The sequence below is a fragment of the Mastigoproctus giganteus genome, chromosome 1, assembly GCF_048544385.1.
Source record: "Mastigoproctus giganteus isolate SK-2022 chromosome 1, ASM4854438v1, whole genome shotgun sequence".
NCBI classification, from domain to species: Eukaryota; Metazoa; Arthropoda; class Arachnida; order Uropygi; family Thelyphonidae; genus Mastigoproctus; species Mastigoproctus giganteus.
Window position 1 is genome coordinate 256,193,260 of NC_143575.1, and position 21,192 is coordinate 256,214,451.

At 34.2% G+C, this 21,192-nt stretch overlaps 1 protein-coding gene across 2 annotated transcripts in view; it reads right to left on the reverse strand.

Annotated features, from left to right (window-relative positions):
* LOC150091801 (U2 snRNP-associated SURP motif-containing protein) overlaps nucleotides 1-21,192 on the reverse strand; it is a 333,597-nt gene that overhangs the window by 265,616 nt on the left and 46,789 nt on the right. For both annotated transcript variants that reach the window (XM_090385786.1, XM_090385781.1), the window contains exons 3-5: nucleotides 13,145-13,259; nucleotides 6,310-6,440; nucleotides 205-269 (exon numbers count right to left, since the gene is read on the reverse strand). In XM_090385786.1, coding sequence (XP_090241912.1) covers nucleotides 205-269; nucleotides 6,310-6,440; nucleotides 13,145-13,259 — 311 coding nt within the window. The remainder of the gene's footprint in view (nucleotides 1-204; nucleotides 270-6,309; nucleotides 6,441-13,144; nucleotides 13,260-21,192) is intronic.

Genomic DNA, 21,192 nt, shown 5'->3' on the forward strand with positions numbered 1-21,192 from the left:
GACATGGAATCACCCAGATGCATTACTTGAAAATGATTGTGTAAAAACACAGATCAACATATTAGTTACAGGACCCCCACATGTCAAACATTGATCTATATATGTACTTGTGAAAGGGCTAAAAAGCTGCATTTTTAATTTAATGTTTACTTACTTTTTGCTCTTCTTAAATTAACTATATTTTCATTTTAAATGTTCACTCACATTTTTAGTTCTTCCTTAAAAAGCTCCAAATTGCTCTTTTTTTTCTCCTTTTCTTTCTTCTTATTCTATTTAACAAAGACAGTGGTTACAAAAATAACAAAAATAAAAACACTTACACTGAAAGCAGGGGAGGGTAAGAAAACGTCTGTAATTTTTCAAGATATTCAATAATTAATACTGATGGATTTTGTATATTATATGTGTTTAATTTGTAAACAAGTAAGGAGGAAACAAGGTAATACCTCTTCATAAATTTCACTTTAATAGTTCAGAAGTAAAATATGTTAAACACGAATATGGACAAGAACAACAACACTAGAATAACACTAAGAGGTACAGCACGTTTAGAAACATTTTTCCTGTATAAAAATAATAGCCTTAGCTAGCAAGTTCTTCAGTACCTTCAAGTTAGAATATTCAATTTGTATTGGAAGATTTTTGGCAGCAATAAAATTTGTTTATTTGAAATAATTTCAGATAGAAAAATCAAGTCATGGCACTTTAAGGTTTTTTGAGATATCTTTCAGAGAAGCTACTTTAATAGAAACCTACTTCCCTGTTCATTCACACTGTAAAGGTCCTATCCTAGAGGAAAGTTTCTTGAGAGCAGCATGTTTGTGACATCACATGTCAGCATTTAAAAATTTTTGCTATCATTCTTAGAGTGCCAATAAAATATTCACTGAGAAAAAATAGTCTGAAAAACCTTATGGAGGAGGTTTTATAAAAGAGCAAAAAACAAAGATGGGGGGTATACCACAGCCAAATTTAGAGTGAAAAGTTATCACAAAAAGTTAGTACAGGAATACCTCGCCTAGCACGGTTTACAAATTGAAAAAAAAAATAAATAAATAAATAACTGCGTTACGCACCAATACATTTGATATGTATGTATGTATGTATTATAATGCCAGCACGTATGCTAATGCGTTATGCATTCAAGGCCATTCTGACTGTTGTTGAAACTCCCATTATATATGGACTCTGCTAGCATTCTTACATTAGTAAAAACTCTGGATTCCGAGCGGTGAGGTCGTTGATTGTACGTAAGCTGTACAAATATTTTTTGCTGTGTATTTTTATTCAAGATTATTTTTTAAAAACGTTACACCTTTATACGTAAATATGAGTGGAAAGAAGAAATGTAATGGGCTGAGTGTTCTTCTAGATCCAAACATCGAACGAGGTATGAAAGTAAGGCATGTGTTGCAAAATGACATTCGATGTTATAAAGAGATGCATGCAGATAAAAAGAAGAAAAAAACTGTGCAAACTAAGCTGATCAGTTATTTTTCAAAATAAAAATACAGTACATACTTCACTTATATTCTTTTGGTATGTACGTACTGCAATAAAAATCATTCTACTGTACTTACTAGTATTTTTAATTTTTATCATTTTAGTTTTATTTATCTCCAAATTAAACATACAAAAATAAAACATCTACCAGTAGCATGGCAGACCTGTAGACGAAAAATAAAATAAACCCATAATAAAATAGAAGGGGGGGGGGGAATCAAGATACAGTATTGCAGAAGGAATGCTCCTAAACTAATTTAGAAAAGCCAAAAATAAGATACCAAATAACTAACCAAAATTTTAGTGGTGCCTCTGAAGTGGTGCCCCAGTTCCAAATTATATGAAATATTACTAGTAATAGAGACAAAGACTGACTACAACACTTGACCAACAAAATAAAATAAACTGACCATTATGCCCCATCTCGATGGAGGACCATAAGGCATGGACAGAGAATCAGTGCATTTTGAACATTAGACAGATCCATGCATCGTCTAACCAATACACAGATTGGACTGTAGGTGCAATGGATTTGAATAATGGTGGCCCTTATGAAGTGAAAAATTATAACAGAACAGATCCTAGCTAGCACTCACATGGCAACACCATACCACTGACAAAGTCACTGTTAAATTAGAATTAAAAAAAACTAGGCTATAGATTCTCTAAGTTTCACAGTTTCTCTAATTTTTTTTTCTGCATATATTCTAAATGAATAGGGAATTTATTTTTCTATTAATTAATTTATTTTTATCAGAATTTGGTGGATAGTGTATATTAAATGTGGCCACTGATGTTTGCAGTATAAATTTTCTTCTTATTTATTTTTTTTGGTTTATATTTATTCATAGTTGCTAATCTATTATATGGTTAGTGCTGAGATGATATGCTAATGCTGCCCTCTTACTGACATCTATAATCTACTTTTTTGTATATATTTTAATTTAACATTAGTGATTTTGTCAGTGGTATGGTGTTGCCATATGGGTGCTAGGATGTTCTATTATAATTTTTCACTGCATAAGGGCCACCATTATTCAAATTCATTGCATCTGCCATCCAATCGGTGTATCGGTTCGATGATGCATGGATTTGTCTAATGTTCGAAATGCAGTGATTCCCTGACCATTATTGGCCTACATCAAGATGGGGCATAATAGTCAGTTTATTTTATTTATTTATTCATTCTTATTTTGTTGACCAAGTGTTGTAGTCGGTCTTCGTCTCTGTTACTAGTGATATTTCACATAATTTGGAACCTATCTGCAGCGCCGCCGCTAAATTTTAATTACCGTATTTCCCCATGTATAAGACACACCTTAATTTTGGGGCCCGAAATTTGAAAAAAAAATATATATATATATATTACATAAAGTTATTGAACTCAAGTTTTATTCATCATAAAATTCATACAACTCCTCATCACTGTCAAAACTCCCATCCATTAGCTTGTCCTCATCTGTGTCTGATGATGAATCACTGTCTTCATATATTGCCTCGTCCTCAGTTCCATCTATGGCATTTGAAATGCCACACTTCTTAAATGACTTGACAACGATCTCAATCTTGATATTATCCCAGGATCTTTTCACCCAGGTACAAACTTCTCCTACAGTTGGTTTCTTCACTCTTCCTGCTGGTGTCAAATTGTCCCCAGAAGACTTCATCCATTGGTTCCACTCATCTCTCATGTCAGCTTTGAAGGGTTTGTTAATGCTGACATCAAGTGGTTGGAGCTGGGATGTCAAGCCTCCAGATATGACAGCAAGTTTTGTTTTTTGCTCTGCAGCAATCTTCTTTGTATTTTTTGTTATGTGTGCCCTGAAATGATCAAGCACCAATAGGGCAGGTTTGTGTAAGAGCTCACCTGGTCTCCTGCTCCAAACTTTCTCAAACCAGATCTTCATCCCATCCTGATCCATCCAACCCTTGTCATGAATGTGGACAATCACTCCTCGAGGAATGTCTTCTTTTGGCATTGTTTTGCATTTGAAAATCAGCATAGGAGGCAGCTTGGTTCCGTCGGCACAACAAGCTAGAACAACTGTATAATGCTCTTTTCATGTCCACTCGTCTTCACAGTTAGTTTTCACTCCCTTCTTATCAACAGTTCTGTTACTTGGGACATCAAATTGAAGGGGAACTTTGTCCATATTTGCAATCTGTCCCAACTCAAACTGATGTGTCTTCCGACATTGAATGACAAAACGATGAAATTCAAGGACCTTCTGCTCATAGCTTTCAGGTATCTTTTTGGCAAGTCTGGTGCATGTACGCAGGCTTAGTCCATTCCGTTTCATGAACCTGAAGCACCAATTGTGTCCTCCTTTAAAATCAGTAACTTCTTTTTCATCAGCAATTCTTCTTGCCTCATGCTGAACCATCTTTGTGGACACAGGAATTCCAATTGCCCTTTGCTCTTCAATCCATATCTTCAATTCCCTCTCTAAATCAGGTTATTTTGCTGACTTTCCTCTCATGGCCTTCTTCTGCCATGGCGTTTTCAGTAGGGTTTCTTCTTCTTGTAGCCAGTCTTGGATTGTTTTCTCAGTTGGAGGAGGACCAAACTTACGTTCAGCAACACGATTTCCATTCAATTTTGCAAACTGGATCACTTTTAACTTGAATTCAGCACCGTACGAAAATCTTTTCTGAGCCATTTCTGGGCAGAACGTGGCAAAATGTAACCTAATATACTGGTAACAAGTGCGAAACAATGAGTGCAAAGACAACAAGCGCAAAAAAGCGGGAAATGCAAGTAAAAAAAAATCGACAACCACTGTATAAGACGCACCCAGTTTTTAGACCCCAAATTTTTCGAAAAAGGGTGCATCTTATACATGGGAAAATATGGTAATTGGCATAATCTAAAATTATTTTAGGAGTATTCCTTCTGCAATACTCTGTCTTAAACCCTTCCCATTTTTCTGTTTATTATAGGTTTATTTTATTTTTCACTCTAAGGGTTTGCCATGCTACTGGTAGATGTTTTATTTATTTTTTCATTAATTAAGCTATTTTTAGCAGCATGTGGTGGATAATGCATATTAAATGCTGCCACTGATGTATTCTCTTTCTGGTTTATATTTATTCATAATTTCTCTAATTTTTTCATACATATTCTAAATTAACAGTGAATTTATTTTTCTATTAATTAATTTATATATATTATAATATCTATCTATCTATCTATATATAAAATATAGAAAATTAATAAATATCTTATGTAAAGTAAACTAAACAAGAACTGATTAATGCCATCTATACATATCTAGATAGAACATTACATCAGTCTTATTATATATTTTTTGTATAGTTTAAGTACAATTAGTAAAATAGGTAAGATATAGAATAAATATATTTCATATTGGATAAGCTGGTAGCTACTTAACCCTATAATAGCCATAACTGGTCCAAGAGGCCAAACCTAGTAAAGGATGATCATTAGTCAAAGTAAAAGTAAAAATAAAACAATTAATAAACATAATAATAATATATATATCAAGTCAATTATAGGTCATGGGACACGCTGAAAGGGACTTTTTCAAGGGCTAACCCTTTCAATATGTCCCCCTACAATTAACCCAGCTACCAGTTTCTGATATCATCTGCCTGTTTAACATGGTCAAAAGGTAATTTATGAGATAAATGGATAAGTATAATTAAAGTTAGAAAATAATTTAGTTGTTAACAGGCTGGATGACTTTAGACCGACCGATAGCTAAGACACATAGAAAAACTAGCAAAAGCAAATATTAAGGAAGAAGAGTAATAAAAGAGAATCCTTCAATTAATATCATATTAATAAGTACCAAAGGAGCAAACACTAAAATAAGGAGAACGGATTCAAGGTTTAAGAATAGCAATAGTACCTCAATCCCCCTCGAATTATTCTAATAGTTCATAAGGTAAGAAAAATAGAATATGATAGTAAAAAGTTAAAAGTAAAGGAAAAGCTATAATGCAATTGTACGTCGGATTTTACCGGGAGCATAACTTCCCGTCCCTTATAGAAAGAGATCCTGGTATATCATAAGTATAATGAAGCAAAATAGGATAATATAATGGATAATATATAATGTATATTATGGAAAAGAAGTGGACGGTGGAAAGGCTAATTCCTACATGCTTAAATCGTGGTTTAATGGTACGTTAAGAATAACAAACTAGTTAGGCAAAATCAAACTTATTTCTCCCATTATTAAAGCTTTATACATTTTGGCACTATTAGTTATTAGCAAATCAGTGTTAAGAAATATATATATATATAAATATAATAATATTATTATGATGAGGTCTTCATGTGTGTGCATCATGGGAATGTGGGCATCAACTGCTTCTGAGATTTGCAAGTCTCATTTGAGTAACTGTTATCTTAATGTTAAAACACTGAGAGACCTTTTTTTTTTGAGTTAGGAGCATATCTCTACATCAGTGCTCTAATGGGAGAAAAATCAATGTCAACTAGAATGAGCCTCAAAAAGAAGAGAGGTGAATTGAGAGGATTGACACAAATTTACTTTGGGCTCCTTTGCATTAAAATTTGATCTTCTGGTACAAGTAGTTCCCGACGTTACGAGTTAATTTGTTCCTAGCGCGTGCTCGTAAAGCGAAAACTCGTAATGCGGGAATTTATTTCCCTTGGGCATAATGTTAAAAATAGGGGTTACATTCTCAACAGTGAAATTAGTAAGCTAATTAGTTTGTTTAAACAATGATTGATTTATCCAAAGAAATGAAAACGTAGCCTGTAAAATCAAGCAAATGGCAATTTAAAATCAAGCAGAAGTCAATTTATCAACTTACTGGCTTGTCTGGCCTATCATATCTATCTCGTACTGGTGGTTCAAACTTTTCATATTTTTCTTCTTTTCTTGGAATCTCAACGATTTTGCTTGGCTTGTATAATTTCCCAGTTTGACTGGTGCATTTTTCCTCTGCAATTCAAAAATAAAATAATTAAAAATGAAAATTAAAAATTCCTTCACAATGGATTTGTGAATGAATTTGACGCACATAACTGAATATAGCTGTTGACTGCAGTGGTTGTGCTGTAAATGGTGTTGATTTTGTTTAATCACAGAAAATCGCTAAATAGCTGTCCAACAACACAATTATGAACTGTTTATAAATATCTGAACAAGAACAACTGTGAAAAGAGTAAAGATACTTTTTTTTTTTAAAAGAGACAAAGCAATAATGGATATCATATTTCTCTATCAGAAGAATAGTTATTGTAGATTCTCAAAATCTTTTACCTGGTGCCTAATAAGCACCAGGTAAAAAGAATGCACGAAGAACTATTTTAACCAGTGCTGATGATTTTGATCTCTGTTATTTAAGTAACTGTATTACTGATTTTTAGAGAAGATAAACATGCAGCTGAGGCAGAAATTAACACAACTGTGTGTGTGTGTGTGTGTGTGTGCGCACGAGAGAGAGAGAGAGAAAAAATCAATTTTGAAGCCAGGGAAAGATCACTTCATAGGATAATGAAAGAGAAACTTCATATACAATATAGCAAAGTCAATAATACAAGTTTAATGGCTGTTTAAAGTCACTAAAATAACAGCGATTTTGATCTTTTAAGCAACTGTATCACCAATTTTTAAAAATAAACATTCAGTAATCTCAGTTGTCTTAATTTCTGCCAAGATAAACAATTATCCTAGACAAAATAAAATACAAAAAACATTAAATTTGTGAAAATTTAAATCATACATTTTAATGTGACAATTATTCTAAAAATATTTATTTATATCCTAAAAAATAATCTTACTTCTCCAACAACACGGTTTTGCTCTAACACGATTGATAAATCAGCAATCCTCGCACAACACGGTACTTATATAACACGGTACTTTTGCGCTTTTGTGCAGGGGAAACCCTGCTATTATGCTGGATGTAATTTTTCAACATTTCCATTCTTTTTTGTGAATCCCTGCTGTTGACGTGCTAGTGGTTGTGCAAAAAAAAAAAAAAAAAAATATATATATATTGGGAAATCCCCATGTTTGGTTCTGTGTTAATGAACTTGTGCTTGTTTGAGACCATAAATAATTGCGACTTCGAAGCGTGCAGTTTGTGACCTTTAAGGTTTTTGTAAGGTTATTTTGGTTTTTATTCGATCATTTATAAATTTTTCTGGGTATGTATTACTAAACTTTGTTCTTAAGAACTGTATTGGAATAATTTCTTTGTTATGAATTAAATTACAGCCCTAAATTATGCCTAAGGAAAGTAAAAAAGCACCACTCAAAAGAAACTATTTCTCTAGAATCAGAGATACAAATTTTGGATAGTCTTCATTGACTATCCAAATTTCAATTTATTCAATGACCGATTGTAAAATCGGTCATTGAATAAATTTTTTTAGCATCCAACTAGCAAAAGAACTTCATGAACTAAATATATACCTAAGAAGCACAGTTATGAAAAAAGATGGGATCACCATCAGAAATGAAAACCACAAAGAAAACTGAAATGCACAGGATCATTGGTTTTCAAGAGGATAAAAAACAGAAAGACAAAAAAGAACCATATTTAAGCTTTCTGCTTCCTATAATACTGAAACTGAAATAACAACAGGAAAAGTAAAGAGAGGGTAAAGTCGGTCATTATCTGTGAATACACAAGAAATATGTGCTGCAGAGAGCTGACCATTACTGCACTAGTTATTCATTTAGTCTGAAATCAGCGAAGGAAGTAATCTTTCTGAACTTAAAAGTCTCAATTATGAACAGATTCTCCTCCAAACAACCTTCGTCACAAGCAGTTTCAAAAGAAGTTGCTTATTCAGAGTAGATGTCTGAAAAGAGAATGTTCTTTCTAGAAAAATGCTAATAAGTTCGGATGCAGAAAAGAAGATTAAACATCCGTCTTCATTTTGTGATGAAAGATGAGAATCTCAGCAAGAAGAAAGATTGTGCAGTAAGCAGTGGTAGAAATTTTAGAAGTGGGAGAAAAGAAATGGTTTTGTATTGTGAGAAACACCACAGAAAACCAGAATTGCAGGATTTTGAAAGTTTCAAGAATACCAAACACTGAATAAATACATTTGTATGATTTATTTATTTTTTAAAATTTAATTGTTTGATTATTTAATCAAACAATTAACATTTTCTTTTTTTGGCTAGGGGGCAAAACAGATTAAATGTTAAAGGTCATGCATGGACAGTTCTTTATCACTAACTATGTATTTTGAAAATATATTATATATATATATATATATATATATATATATATATATATATAATTACTACTGTAAGAGTATAATTGGTACTATATAAGTACTCAAAGTGTATTAAAAACATTGTCATAAAAGTGCTAAGTGGACCATAAGGCCAAAACAACCTATAAAGACTAAGATAGCCAGTGTTGGTTTACATTGCTATACCCTAGAAATAAACATATAATTAGCAATACAATTAAAATATAAAATAGAATAAAATAAAATGATTACATAGCTAGGGCTAGCTGTTAAATTTAAAGTTTAGCATAGACTGCCTTTGTTTATTATTTGGACCTAGTTAAACAGGCAGATAACAATCAGAAACAGATAGCCTCGTTAATTATTGGTGTGATATATTGAATGGTATTAGCTCTAGAAAAAGTGCCATTCATGTATCCAATTATCAATAATTAGCTGCAAAATCCTTATTTTATTTTATTCTATTTTATATTTTTATTTTATTTCTAGGGTATAGCAATGCAAACCAAAACAGGCTATCTTAGTCTGTATTGGTTCTTTTGGCCTTATGGCCCACTTAGTACTTTTATGTCAATGTTTTTAATACACTTTGAGTACCTATATAGTACCAATTATACTCTTACAGTAGTAATTAGATTACAGACTGATGCAATGTTTAATCTACAATTGACGGCATTAATCTGATTTGATATACCTTTTACATCTATTCCAATATTTCGTAATAGATTATATATATATATATTTTTTTTAAATCAATGTTTATATTTACAGTTTAATTTTTTTAAAAAATTAAACTGTGAATATAAATGTTTAAAATTAAAAAAAATTTTTTTTTTTTTTAAGGAACATACATTAAACATCATATGAAAGTAATACAGAAAAATTGAATATGACATTTTCCAAAACCAGTGTGAAAATACATTTTGTGACATGCTAATTTTAAGCTGCGGGAATACATAACATTTAGGGTCAACCTACATGGCCATGGACTGCAAAATGTAAAGGAATGGGCAGTAGTTGAACGTCCCTTGTAATCCCTAAGTTTTTTTCCATTATTTTTCCCCCCTTCAGTCTGTACAAATCAGAAATCTGCTCAACCCTGGAATATTGTTGCTACATCTGGGGCGGTGTCTCCAAAACCTCTCTCAGGCTTCTAGATTCCATTCAACAGAGGGCAGTTAAGTTAATTAATGGGTCATCTCTAACAAAGTCTCTATACTCTGTCTCATAAACATTCTGTTTCTGCTGCTTACCTTTTCTATAGATACTTCCATGGGCACTGTTCTTCTGAATCACCATCTATAATTCCTGCTCTCCCTTCCAAACCAGTCAGCATCCTTTTACTGTCCAATTTCAAAACTAAGAGAACCAACTTTTCTTCTTCCTGATTTATTCATTCTACTTGTTTTCTGGAACAACATCTCTTCATATGCATTTCCTGAAAATTGCAATCTACAGAAATTCAAGTCTAATATTCCCTGGGATTTGTTTGGGCACAGACTGTAAACTGTTACAACAGGGATTAATCAGAAGGGTCATAAGATAATGCTTTATTGATGTAATCAATGGACCCATAGTCATTCCCTGGTAACATTTTACTGACTCCTGTTCTTGTTAGAAACCACAATGCAAAGATATTAGATTGATGTGGATCAACCTGTGGTACCAATGAAAGCTGGATTGAAGAACTCCACAGACAGTTGCCCATGGAATCTTAAGTGTTACTATATTGCCTCCCAATGCTAACAGACAAATGCTGATTTTGTGCATTGGACATAGCAGTAGTAATCTCTTGAACAATGGCTGCTATTACTGGAAGGTATCCTCTGAGGCAAACTGCAGATAAGTCACCTGTTTCTTCCAATTTTCTAATCATTTTACTCAGTTCATTTTGGGAGAGTGGTCCTTTTCTTAATCCTTTTAATTGCCAGTATTTTCTAAGCACAGTCATGGAATTGTTGTTGTTCTGGTAAATCAGCTTTACCAACAAAGCACAACCCTTTTTTTGGAGTACCATTTTGAGATCTGTTGAGCACATTTGCCACCCCAGTTTTTAAATCCTTTCTGAAGTGTCGGTGATAGTCTAATAGTCATGTGATGAGGGTATATTTGCATTCTGGTGCATGTGGCACCATCTCCCCCAGGTGGGAGTCTTTGGAATTATTATTTTTTTTTTTAGCACTTTCCATTTTTGTACATGCTAGAATAGTGTTCATTTCAAATTTCATCTTTTTACCATTAAGTCAGCTAAAGTGATGCACTTTAATTCAAACCACCATGTATATTTTGCTATTGGTCAGAGGATTCCAAAATTGTACCATGCCCCCCTCCCCAATTTTCCATTTTAGCATGTGTTGAATAGCATTCATTCCAAATTTCATATTTCTACTACACTGGTGTGCAAAACTTAAGGACCAACACTATTTCTAAAGGTTACAACCACAAAATCTTTACTTAAGGTACTCTTTACTGATGAGAGTAGATTCAGTCTCAGCAGCGATTCTGGACGTCAGCTAATCTGGCAAGAGGTTGGCACATGGTCTCACCCCGCAAACATCACTGAAAGAGATCGATATGGTGATTGAGGTGTTCTCGTCTGGGGAGGCGTTACCTTAGATGGACATATACAACTACAGATACTGGAAGGCGGTACTGTAACTGGCGCACGCTACTGTACTGAGGTAATCCTTCCCTGTGTGCATCTGTTCTGAGGTGCCATTGGCCCAGAGTTCGAGTTTATGGATGATAATGCCACATCCCATCGCACTGCAGCTGTTGATATGCTTTTGGAAAGTGAGGACATTGTTTGTATGGATTGGCCTGCCGGTTCCACCAATCTAAATCCCACCAAACACATATGGGACTGTCTGGGAAGATGCCTAGCAGCACATCCACACTCACCAGAAAATGTTCACCAGCTGAAAATGGTGCTGACAGAGGAATGGATGATGTTACAGCAAGAACTTATCAACAACATTGTTCTAAGTATGGACAGGCGGTGCAAAGCCTGCATCGATATTAGGGGTGGTCATATCTCCTACTGAGGACCACCTCTTCCCTTTGTTCCATCTTTGGCAGTGATGCATCTGTATCATGGCAGCCAGTGCTATATTGGCCCCTCTGTACCGTTTTGTTTCCGTTGTTGTGTCAGTGTTGTTTCCTTCATCATTTCTGTACCTCACAAGGTTCCTTTGTGTGCTTTTGCCATATCCAGGCCACTCCTATGAGAAGCTACAGGTGAAAACCTGACTGATCCTTAAATTTTGCGCACCAGTGTATTAACAGTTTTCCATATACAGCCAGCTGAAGTGATGCACTTTAATTAAAACTATTGTATATATATTTTGCTATTGATAAGAGGTTTTCAACTTTTATAATTTGTGTCCCCCCCAAATAGTTTATAAATTTCATGCCCCCCTTCCAGAACAAGTGCAAATAAACAGATTTGATAAAATTTAGTAATGATTATACCTATTTTTATAAATTAATATATACTTCAATACACTTTAATTGGGTGCATTTTAGCCTTAGTTGCTAATGCGCCAATAAAACCCAAGAACGCTTTAATTGGCTTTAATTCCTCCACTCTCTTCCAAACCCATGCTGCAAACAGCCAGCATCCAAAATTGAATTTCATAGAACCAACTTTTCCTTATTTATCTTCTATATTAATGTTTTCTGGGACAATCTTCTTCACATGTATTTCCCAAAAACTACAATCTACAGACATTCAAATCTAATGTCAAAAAAGTATCTTCTGTCTTCTCAGCTTTCATCCCATGCATGGTACTAAGTACTACAAATTCTAATTCCTTTCATTTTGGGGTTTTCATTGGGGAAAGGAGAATAAAATAAATAATAAAAAAATAAATAAAATAACAATAAAATGAAAATCAAAGACTGAAATAAAATGTGCTTCATATCTAGATTAGTGGGATGAATGTGGCTGCCTCTTGACACATAACTTGCCATATCAAGGTTTATTGTTTAGAACAGCCACCCGTAAGTACTACCTCATAACTAAACTGTCAATCAAGCAAAGGATTAAAAAAAAAAAAAAAAAAAACCACCCAAACAAGCCTGTCCATATTTTGTTAAAAAAATTGCTTCATGCAAATATTCCAGCCACACAAAAACCAAGTGCACCCCTAGGGCGGTATACTTCAACACTTTGGAAGCCTTCTTTTATAGACAATATACATATATATATATATATATTTTTTTTTTTTCATTTTGCAAAAATCTGTAATAGATGAAAATCAATTACAGATTTAGAATTTTTATTAAAACGAAGAAATTTTTTTACAGAAATTATATCAGTGTGAAATTAATATTAAAGAAATGATTTGAACAGTCGTGAACAGAAAATTTTTGCTCAAAGCATACAACATATTTACTACACATAAAAAGTGAATCAAGAGAACAACTTACCACCAGCACCGGCATTTATCACAGTACCCCTTACAAAAAGCTTGCCATGTTTAGTTGGTTCATCAAAAGATGCTAAGAATTCTTCATATACTTCTGCTGCAGCCTTTTCTTCTTCCTATAATTTCCAACATGCAAATATCATTTTTACTATTATTAGTACAGAAAGTGTTTCACTCAAATGAGTATCACTCAAAATTATTTTAAAGGAACAATTATTTGTTCAAATAAGTTCTGCTGCATATTTTGATATACAGAAGTAAAGTAATTCCTCCCAAACCTCAAGTCTGCTATGGATTTGAGATAACATGATTTTATACGTACACCAAAATTTATCATTCTATATATATTTATATGTATAAACAGTTCAATCCAGTTTATTTAGAAATAAGGGAACATTAAAACTTTGCTCTCACTTCTGCAAGTCACAGGGGAGGGTCCATGTAGTGGGTAGAAGGGGAGATTTGTTTACACTCTACCTAGTAGTTCCTAAACTTCTGTCATTTGATTCATATTAGGAGTTAAAAGATGTTATATTTGCTGTATACCTAAAGAGTGATTACAGCTGAACTCAAGCGTTTTTGCTTAATCTCACAGCACACTTGATGAAGGTTATGGTGTAATCAACATGTTATACAGACATGTTTGATATGCACTGAAGCCTGTCCCCTTGATGACACACTCATCAGTACCAGTGTTGCATGTGGATATGTCACTGCTTCTCTCGATTTTCTTGTTTCTGACTAACATTTATGTTTTTACTCAGTAGTATTTTGGACTTGCGTCAGTAACACAAGAATGCGATATTTTGCTGTTTCAAGTGATTTTTGATAGGGAATAGATGACATTTAGTGTGCGTGTGTGTGTTTATATTTTGTTCCACCAATTATTACTAATGCTTTTTTTCTTATTGTATTGTCCACCTTGTTTTCATGTTGTATAAATGGAAAATGAGTGTACTGTGCTTTTTGAATACATTTCATTGTCTAAATAATAATCTTGTTATTTTTCTCCTAGTCCCCTATTTTCTATGGGATCTTAGTCGTTCCAAATACTTTTCAGAAATGTATCCTCCATACCAATTTCTGCTTCATTTTACTAATATTGACTTTAAATCAATATTAAAAATGAAAAGTACTACAGAAATATGTACTACAAAATAAATATATTGTTATATCAATTTTCATTTTGAAAGAATACTTTATTTATAAGACATGCAGTACATACTTTCTCCAGTTCAACGATCCTAAGAGTGAGGTAATTTTCCTTGGTGATTTTAACATTCACAACTCCAGCTGGTCAAAATGCTGGGGCTTTTGCAATTATTAATAACTTCACATTCGCCTACCAGAAAATCCCAACCACATGTCTAATATGCTTTAGCTTTTTCTCAAAAATAGTCTGTGAAATTATACGGTCGAGGTGAGTGACTTTCCCACCCAAGACCACAATTTAATGATTGTCTCTTCTTCAATGGAGATACTCACTCACTCACTCTTTCACTCTCTCTCTCATGGTCATTCTCAGCCTTGTGTTGCTTGGCATTCAAGAATTCAAAATGGGATGATCTGTGAGATTTATATTCTTCTTATCTTTGGTGCATTACTTTTTTAAATCTTCTGAAGTCAAAGTCTGCTCAGATCATGTTAGTGAAATTATTCTTGTAGGGATAAAATCCTTTACACCACAAATCCACCGAAATCTCATCCTTTATTTAAATCTTAATTTTCCAATAAATGTACTAAGGCTGTTCAAGGCAAGGATGTTGCACATTGCAATTGGCTTGCATTCTAGTCTCTTGCCAACTTACTGGCTGCAACATTTACCCATATATACTTAAAAGTCTGTTAAAACCTGATTGTTCTATTGCTCCTCAGATAAAAATAAGGCTGATTTACTAGCATCCTACTTTTCTTCTAGCGATTGTATTGATGATACTGGTAAACCAATACCTACCGATTCCCAGTATACCCCACTCAATGCCACTTGTGGTCTTCCCTCAAAAGGATGTCAGAAGAATTTTGTATAATCTTAAATGACAAGAAAGCTACAGGTTCTGATGGCGTTTCTCTACTTTTCCTCAAAACCCATTCCTCCGTGTTTGCTCATCTTCTGTATCACCTTTTTACACTTTCTTATTGCACTGGTGTTTTACATTCTGTTGAAATAAATTTGCTCATATCCAGCCAGTTCCAAAAAAGGGTGACAAATACCAGCCATCCAGTTATCATCCCATTGCACTTACCTCTATCCTTCCCAAACACTGGAGAAATCCATTAACCACCAGCTCCTAAACTATCTCAAAACCTTCCATCTAATCAATGATCGCCAGTATGGAGTCTGTCAGTTTTGATCCGCTTGTGGTATAATGGCTTACATTACCCACCCATAAACAAATTCAATGAAAATGTTTGGTGAAATTCAAGCAATAGCTTTTGACATTTCTAATTCAATTTAACATCATATCTGGCAAAAAAGGTCTTCTGAACAATTACCCATCTTATGAATTGCTGACTGTTTTTTTTTGCAATTGGGGTTTCTAGTTTTCTCTCTGACCACTCACTGTGGGTGATGATAGTGGCCCTCTGTCTTCTACCTTTTTCACTAATGCTGGTGTTCCCAAGGTTCAGTTCTTTCTCCCACTCTTACTCTTGTATATTAATGACCTTCTTCTAGTTTAGTGTGGATGTCTTTCCCTTCCTGACTAGAAATCCTATCTACAGTTTTGCATATGATAGCACTTTGCTATTCCATCTGCCAGATTGAGAAACCTTGCCTAAACAGCTTCATTTTCTTGAATATCCGCCAGCAATTCCTTAAATGCGGATCTCCACATAATTCTTGAATGGGACAAGGATAACTTAGTTAATTTCAATCTTTCTAAAACTCAGTCGTCTTATATATTGAATTATCCTGCCTTGTAATCTCACTTGGCATAACCATGTCACAAATGTTGCTTCCTCTACATCTAAAAAACCCAAAAAACTGGGGTTTTCTCTTTTGCTCTCAGTGCTACTTTTTTTTAAACATTATCTCTGTCTGTACAAATCTGAAATCCACCCTACCATGGAATAGTGTTCCCAAACCTGAGGTGGTGTACTCAAAACCTCTCTCTGGCTTCTCGGTTTGTTTGTTTGTTATTTGGTTTTTAGGAGCATTAGCAACTAAGGCCATATTGCTCCAGGATATGCGGTGGTCATTCCCTGACCTTTCAGCATCCTGCGTATTTGGTTGTGATGGGCTCGAACCCCAGTCTAATCAAGAAGCGTGTGCTACGCACTGCTGCTCCTTCCCACCTGGCTACGGAGGTGCCCTGGCTTCTAGGCTATTCAAAAGATAGCAGTCAAGTTAATTAATGACCCATCTCTTACAGTCCCTTCACTCTCTATCCCATAGATGTGGTTCTGCTGCCACTTTTTCTATAGATACTTCCATGAGCAATATTCCTCTGAATTGGCATCTATTATTTCCCTTCCCTCTTCCAAACCAGTCCAAACATGTGCCACAAGCAGTCAGCACTCATTTACTGTCCAACTTCAAATAAATGCTCACAGAACAGAACCAACTTTTCTTATTCCTCATTTATCCCTTCAACTTCTGCTTTGTGTACCAACCTTCCTTCATATGTATTTCCTGAAAATTACCATCTACAGAAATTCAAATCTAATGTCAACAAGTACCCTCTGTTACCTCAACCATCAACCCATAAGTTTCACACATAACTGACAAAACCAAAATAGCTTTTTTTTTTTCTTGTACCAACTGCTATCAATTTTCACATAGTTTTTCCTTCTTTGTAAACCAATAAGGTACACATCAAAGGTTATTTTCCCCATAACCTCAATGCTATAAATAGATAATTTATTCCTGTAAACCCAGATCACAACTATCAGTATTATCCGTTATTAAGCAGTTATTGTCACCACAAATGGGTATATACTGTCTATACCCATTATCATTCATCATCATCATCATCATGAAATTGGTCCGGCTTAGGTCTTTTAAGACCTGTTCTGTTGTAGCTCTTGGAGGTGGTTTTGATCTCGCCATCATTGTCTTGGTCGACCAACATCTCTCTTGCCTGTAGGTTTGTAGTTAAAGGCTAATTTTGGGATCCGGTCTGGATTCATTCTTTCTATGTGGCTGATCCATTTTTCCTGATACCGTTTTATGTCATTTACTATGTTATCTACTTTTAATTTCTCACGGATATCTAAATTTCTTTGGTGGTCTAGTCTTTGTAAAGCCTAATAATGGGCTTAAAAATCTCATTTGTGCTGCTTCTAGTTTGTGTGCATCTTTCTTATTTATGACCCAAGTCTCACAGCTGTAGAAGAGGGCTGGTTTTGAAGTGACGTTGTGCAGTCGTAGTTTTGTTTCAGTTGTCATTTGTTTTCCAAAGTGACGTTTAATCGTTCCATTCATTTTATTATATTTTTGTAGTTTAATCTGGATGTCTTTCCCTTCATTTGATATTAAATTTCCCAAATAGGTGAAGTCAGATATTTGTTCTATTATTTTATCATCAATAACAATTTTGACTCTTTGTATGTTTTTTCCACATAATCCCATTGATTTTGTTTTTGAGGTGGAGATTTTCATCTCGTACTTTTTACTTATTTTATTAAGTTCATTTTCTGCTATCTGTAGTGCATCTTCGGATTTTGCAATTATAACTTGATCATCAGCATATAATATAGTTTGGATTTTATTCGTGTTGTTCAACTGTATTCCGTTGTTAATTGTTTGTTTCCATTCTTTAAGAATTTTATTGATGTAGATATTAAATAAATTTGGTGAAAGTCCACATTCTTGTTTCACTCCTTTATTGGTGTTAATTGGCTCTGATAGTTGGCCATTAGAATATTTTATACAGACTTTTGAGTTTTTATATAGGCTTTGGATCGCTTTCCGGAGTTTGGTTGGGATATTTTCTTCACATAGAATCTGCCAGAGTTTTTCTCGGTTTACATTGTCATATGGTTTTTCATAATCAATAAAGAGCAGAAATGTTGGTAGATTGAATTCTCTTCTTTTCTCCAATATTTGTTGTAGTGAGAAAATGGCATCTATTGTGGTTCTCCCTTTTCTGAACCCACATTGTTCTTCTTCTAAGAATTGTTCACTGTATTTATTAAGTTTATTCTTTATTATATTAGAGTATAGCTTTGCAGCAGTTGACAGCAGTGTTATCCCTCTGCAGTTGTTAGGGTTATTTCTGGAGCCTTTTTTGTGTAAATTGATTACTATTCCTGTTTCTCAATCTTTGGGTATCTGTTGCTTATGCCATATGATGTTAAATAATTTTAGTAGTGCATTTTTTAGTAAGGTGCCCCCATATTTAAATAGTTCTACATTCAAACTGTCTACGCCTGGGCTTTTTCGGTTTTTTGATTTTTGTAATATTAACTCTAGTTCTTCTATTCTTATATTTTCTTCATCTTCGGTTATCACAGATATTAATCTGTGATAACCGAAGTCGAAGTTTGCAGATGATACAAAGGTTGGCAGGGTTGTTAATGACAGTAATGGCAGTGTGCTACTGCAACAGGATCTAGATAATTTGGGCAGATGGGCTAAGAAGTGGCAACTGAAGTTTAACCTTGACAAATGCAAAGTACTACATATGGGTAGAAGTAACCCCAGAGAAACGTACCAACTGTGTGGTACTACACTTAAGGTGGTAGAAAATGAAAAAGACCTGGGAGTAATTGTGCAGGCAGATATGAAGTTTTCTGAGCAATGCAAACAGGCTGCCAGGGCAGGTCATGGGGTTTTGTCAATGATATATAGGAATTTTACTAGCAGAGAAAAGGAGGTGATTATCCCTCTGTATAAGGCAATGGTCAGGCCACGGCTTGAGTACTGCGTACAGGTCTGGAGGCCTCATTTTAGGAAGGATGTAGATTTACTTGAGCGTGTACAGAGAAGGGCAACAAGATTGGTGAGGGGAATGAAGGGATCCTCTTACCAAGAGAGGCTTAAGTTCTGCAAATTGCAGTGGCTGGAGACTAGGCACCTGCACGGTGATCTGATTGAGGTATATAAGGCCTTGAATGGGTTGAGCACGCTGAATTCTGATGGGATCCTTCCACTTGTTCAGATTACGAATCTAAGGGGGCATAAATTCAAATTAAGAAAAGACAGATGTAGAATAGATGTGCGGAAATTTTCCTTTAGCCAGCGGGTGGTTAATTGCTGGAACAAACTTCCATCTGTCGTTGTGGAAGTTGATAGGTTGAATAAATTTAAGGAGGAACTGGACAGGCATTTAGAGAGAAAGGTTGTGTGAATTTTTTTTTTTTTTTTGGCTGATGCTGCATAAGCCCATACATTTGCTTTCTTGCATCACATGCCACTACTACTACTACTACTATTAATCTTCCAATTCCCTAGTGCCTGGATTATACCATAGTTTGGAATAGTATTGCTTCCATTCTGCTTGGGAGATGGAGTTGGTTTTTATTTGATCATTTGTGTCTAGTTGTAATTTCTTAAAAATTTTAAAACCTCTTCTCTGTGGGCCCGTGATATCACGTTCTAAAGATTTAACAAATTTATTCCAGTCATCTCGTTGGATTCTTCTGGTTAGTTTTCTGACTTCTGCTCTAACCTTTTTATATTTTATGTGTAAATGTAGGTCTTCAGTTTGTAAGAACAGTTTATAGGTCTTTTTTTTCTCATTGTTTGTTTGTTTCAATTCTTCATTCCGAGTTCTTAGCCAGTTTTTATTTTTTATAGGTTTATATCCAAGACTTTCTTCAGCAGCTCCCAGAATTGATTTTTTCATGTTTGACCAGATTTCCTCAACATTATCACTTTAATCTGATTTGAGTTTATCTTTCAATCGACTTTCATACAGGAATTTAGTACTTTCGTCTTCCAACAAATGTATTTTTAATTTCTTAGTAGTTTTTGTTGGTATTTTCTTATTTTTATTAAGATAATTTCTTTTTATTTTGAAAGTGCTTTCTACTAGGTAGTGATCACTGTCAATTTCACTGCCTCTGAATACTCTAGTGTCTCTAATTTTGTCATTTAAATTTTCATTAATGATAATATAATCTATTATAGACTTTGTGTTTCTTGCTTCCCATGTGAATTTATGGATATTCTTATGTCTGAAAAAAGTATTTGTAATTTTAAGTTTATTAAAAATGCAGAAGTCTATCAGGCATCTTCCATTATTGTTGACCACGAGTTCGCCTTCTGATCCTATACATTTGTCTACTGATTGAGCACCAACCCTTGCATTGAAGTCTCCTGCTAGTATGAGATCTTCGTTTTTGTTAGTTTGGTCTATGATCTGTTGTAATTCGTCATAAAATTCTGTAGTTTCATCAGTGTTGCCTTCTACTGGTGCGTAGATGCCAATGATTGTTATTGTATAGGATAGAATTTTTAGTCTATACCCATTTTACGTACTTAAATACAGAATTTAGATCACTGACAGAATATTAAAATATTCAATAAAATGAATAAAACATTAGGTATACTTTCAGCTAAAATTTTTGCTTATATGAATTCTTATCTTTGTCTATTTGGCTTCCTTGGGGATTCATTTGTCTTCAAGAAGGCCAACTAGATTAAGATAACAGCTATGTTTTTGTGGTGATCACGACATTCATACTCAAAACATCTAAGAAATCAATTAGGCAAACCTATGCAGTGGAGTCTCACCCTATTCAAAAAAGAGTTGGGCCAAAACAGACACATACCTCAGAGGAATGGGATAAACTGTTTTTCAATGGGATGTAGTTCACAGTCAAAGAAAAACTGCTAAGAAAAATTGGTCTAACAATACCATGAGCTGAAAGAGCACACTACACTATACCATACACATTTGGTGGTAAAATTAAGCTGTCATCATTACAGACACACAACATACATTCTGCTTTTTAGAACAGCATGACTATTCTCCAAAAATGAACCGCACAAGTTGACTTTCCTATCACTGTTTTCCATCTTACAAACAATTAGATTTAAATGATGCAAGAATGCAAAGTGAATACTGAATCAATCATTAAAAAAAACAACCCAAACTTGATTTC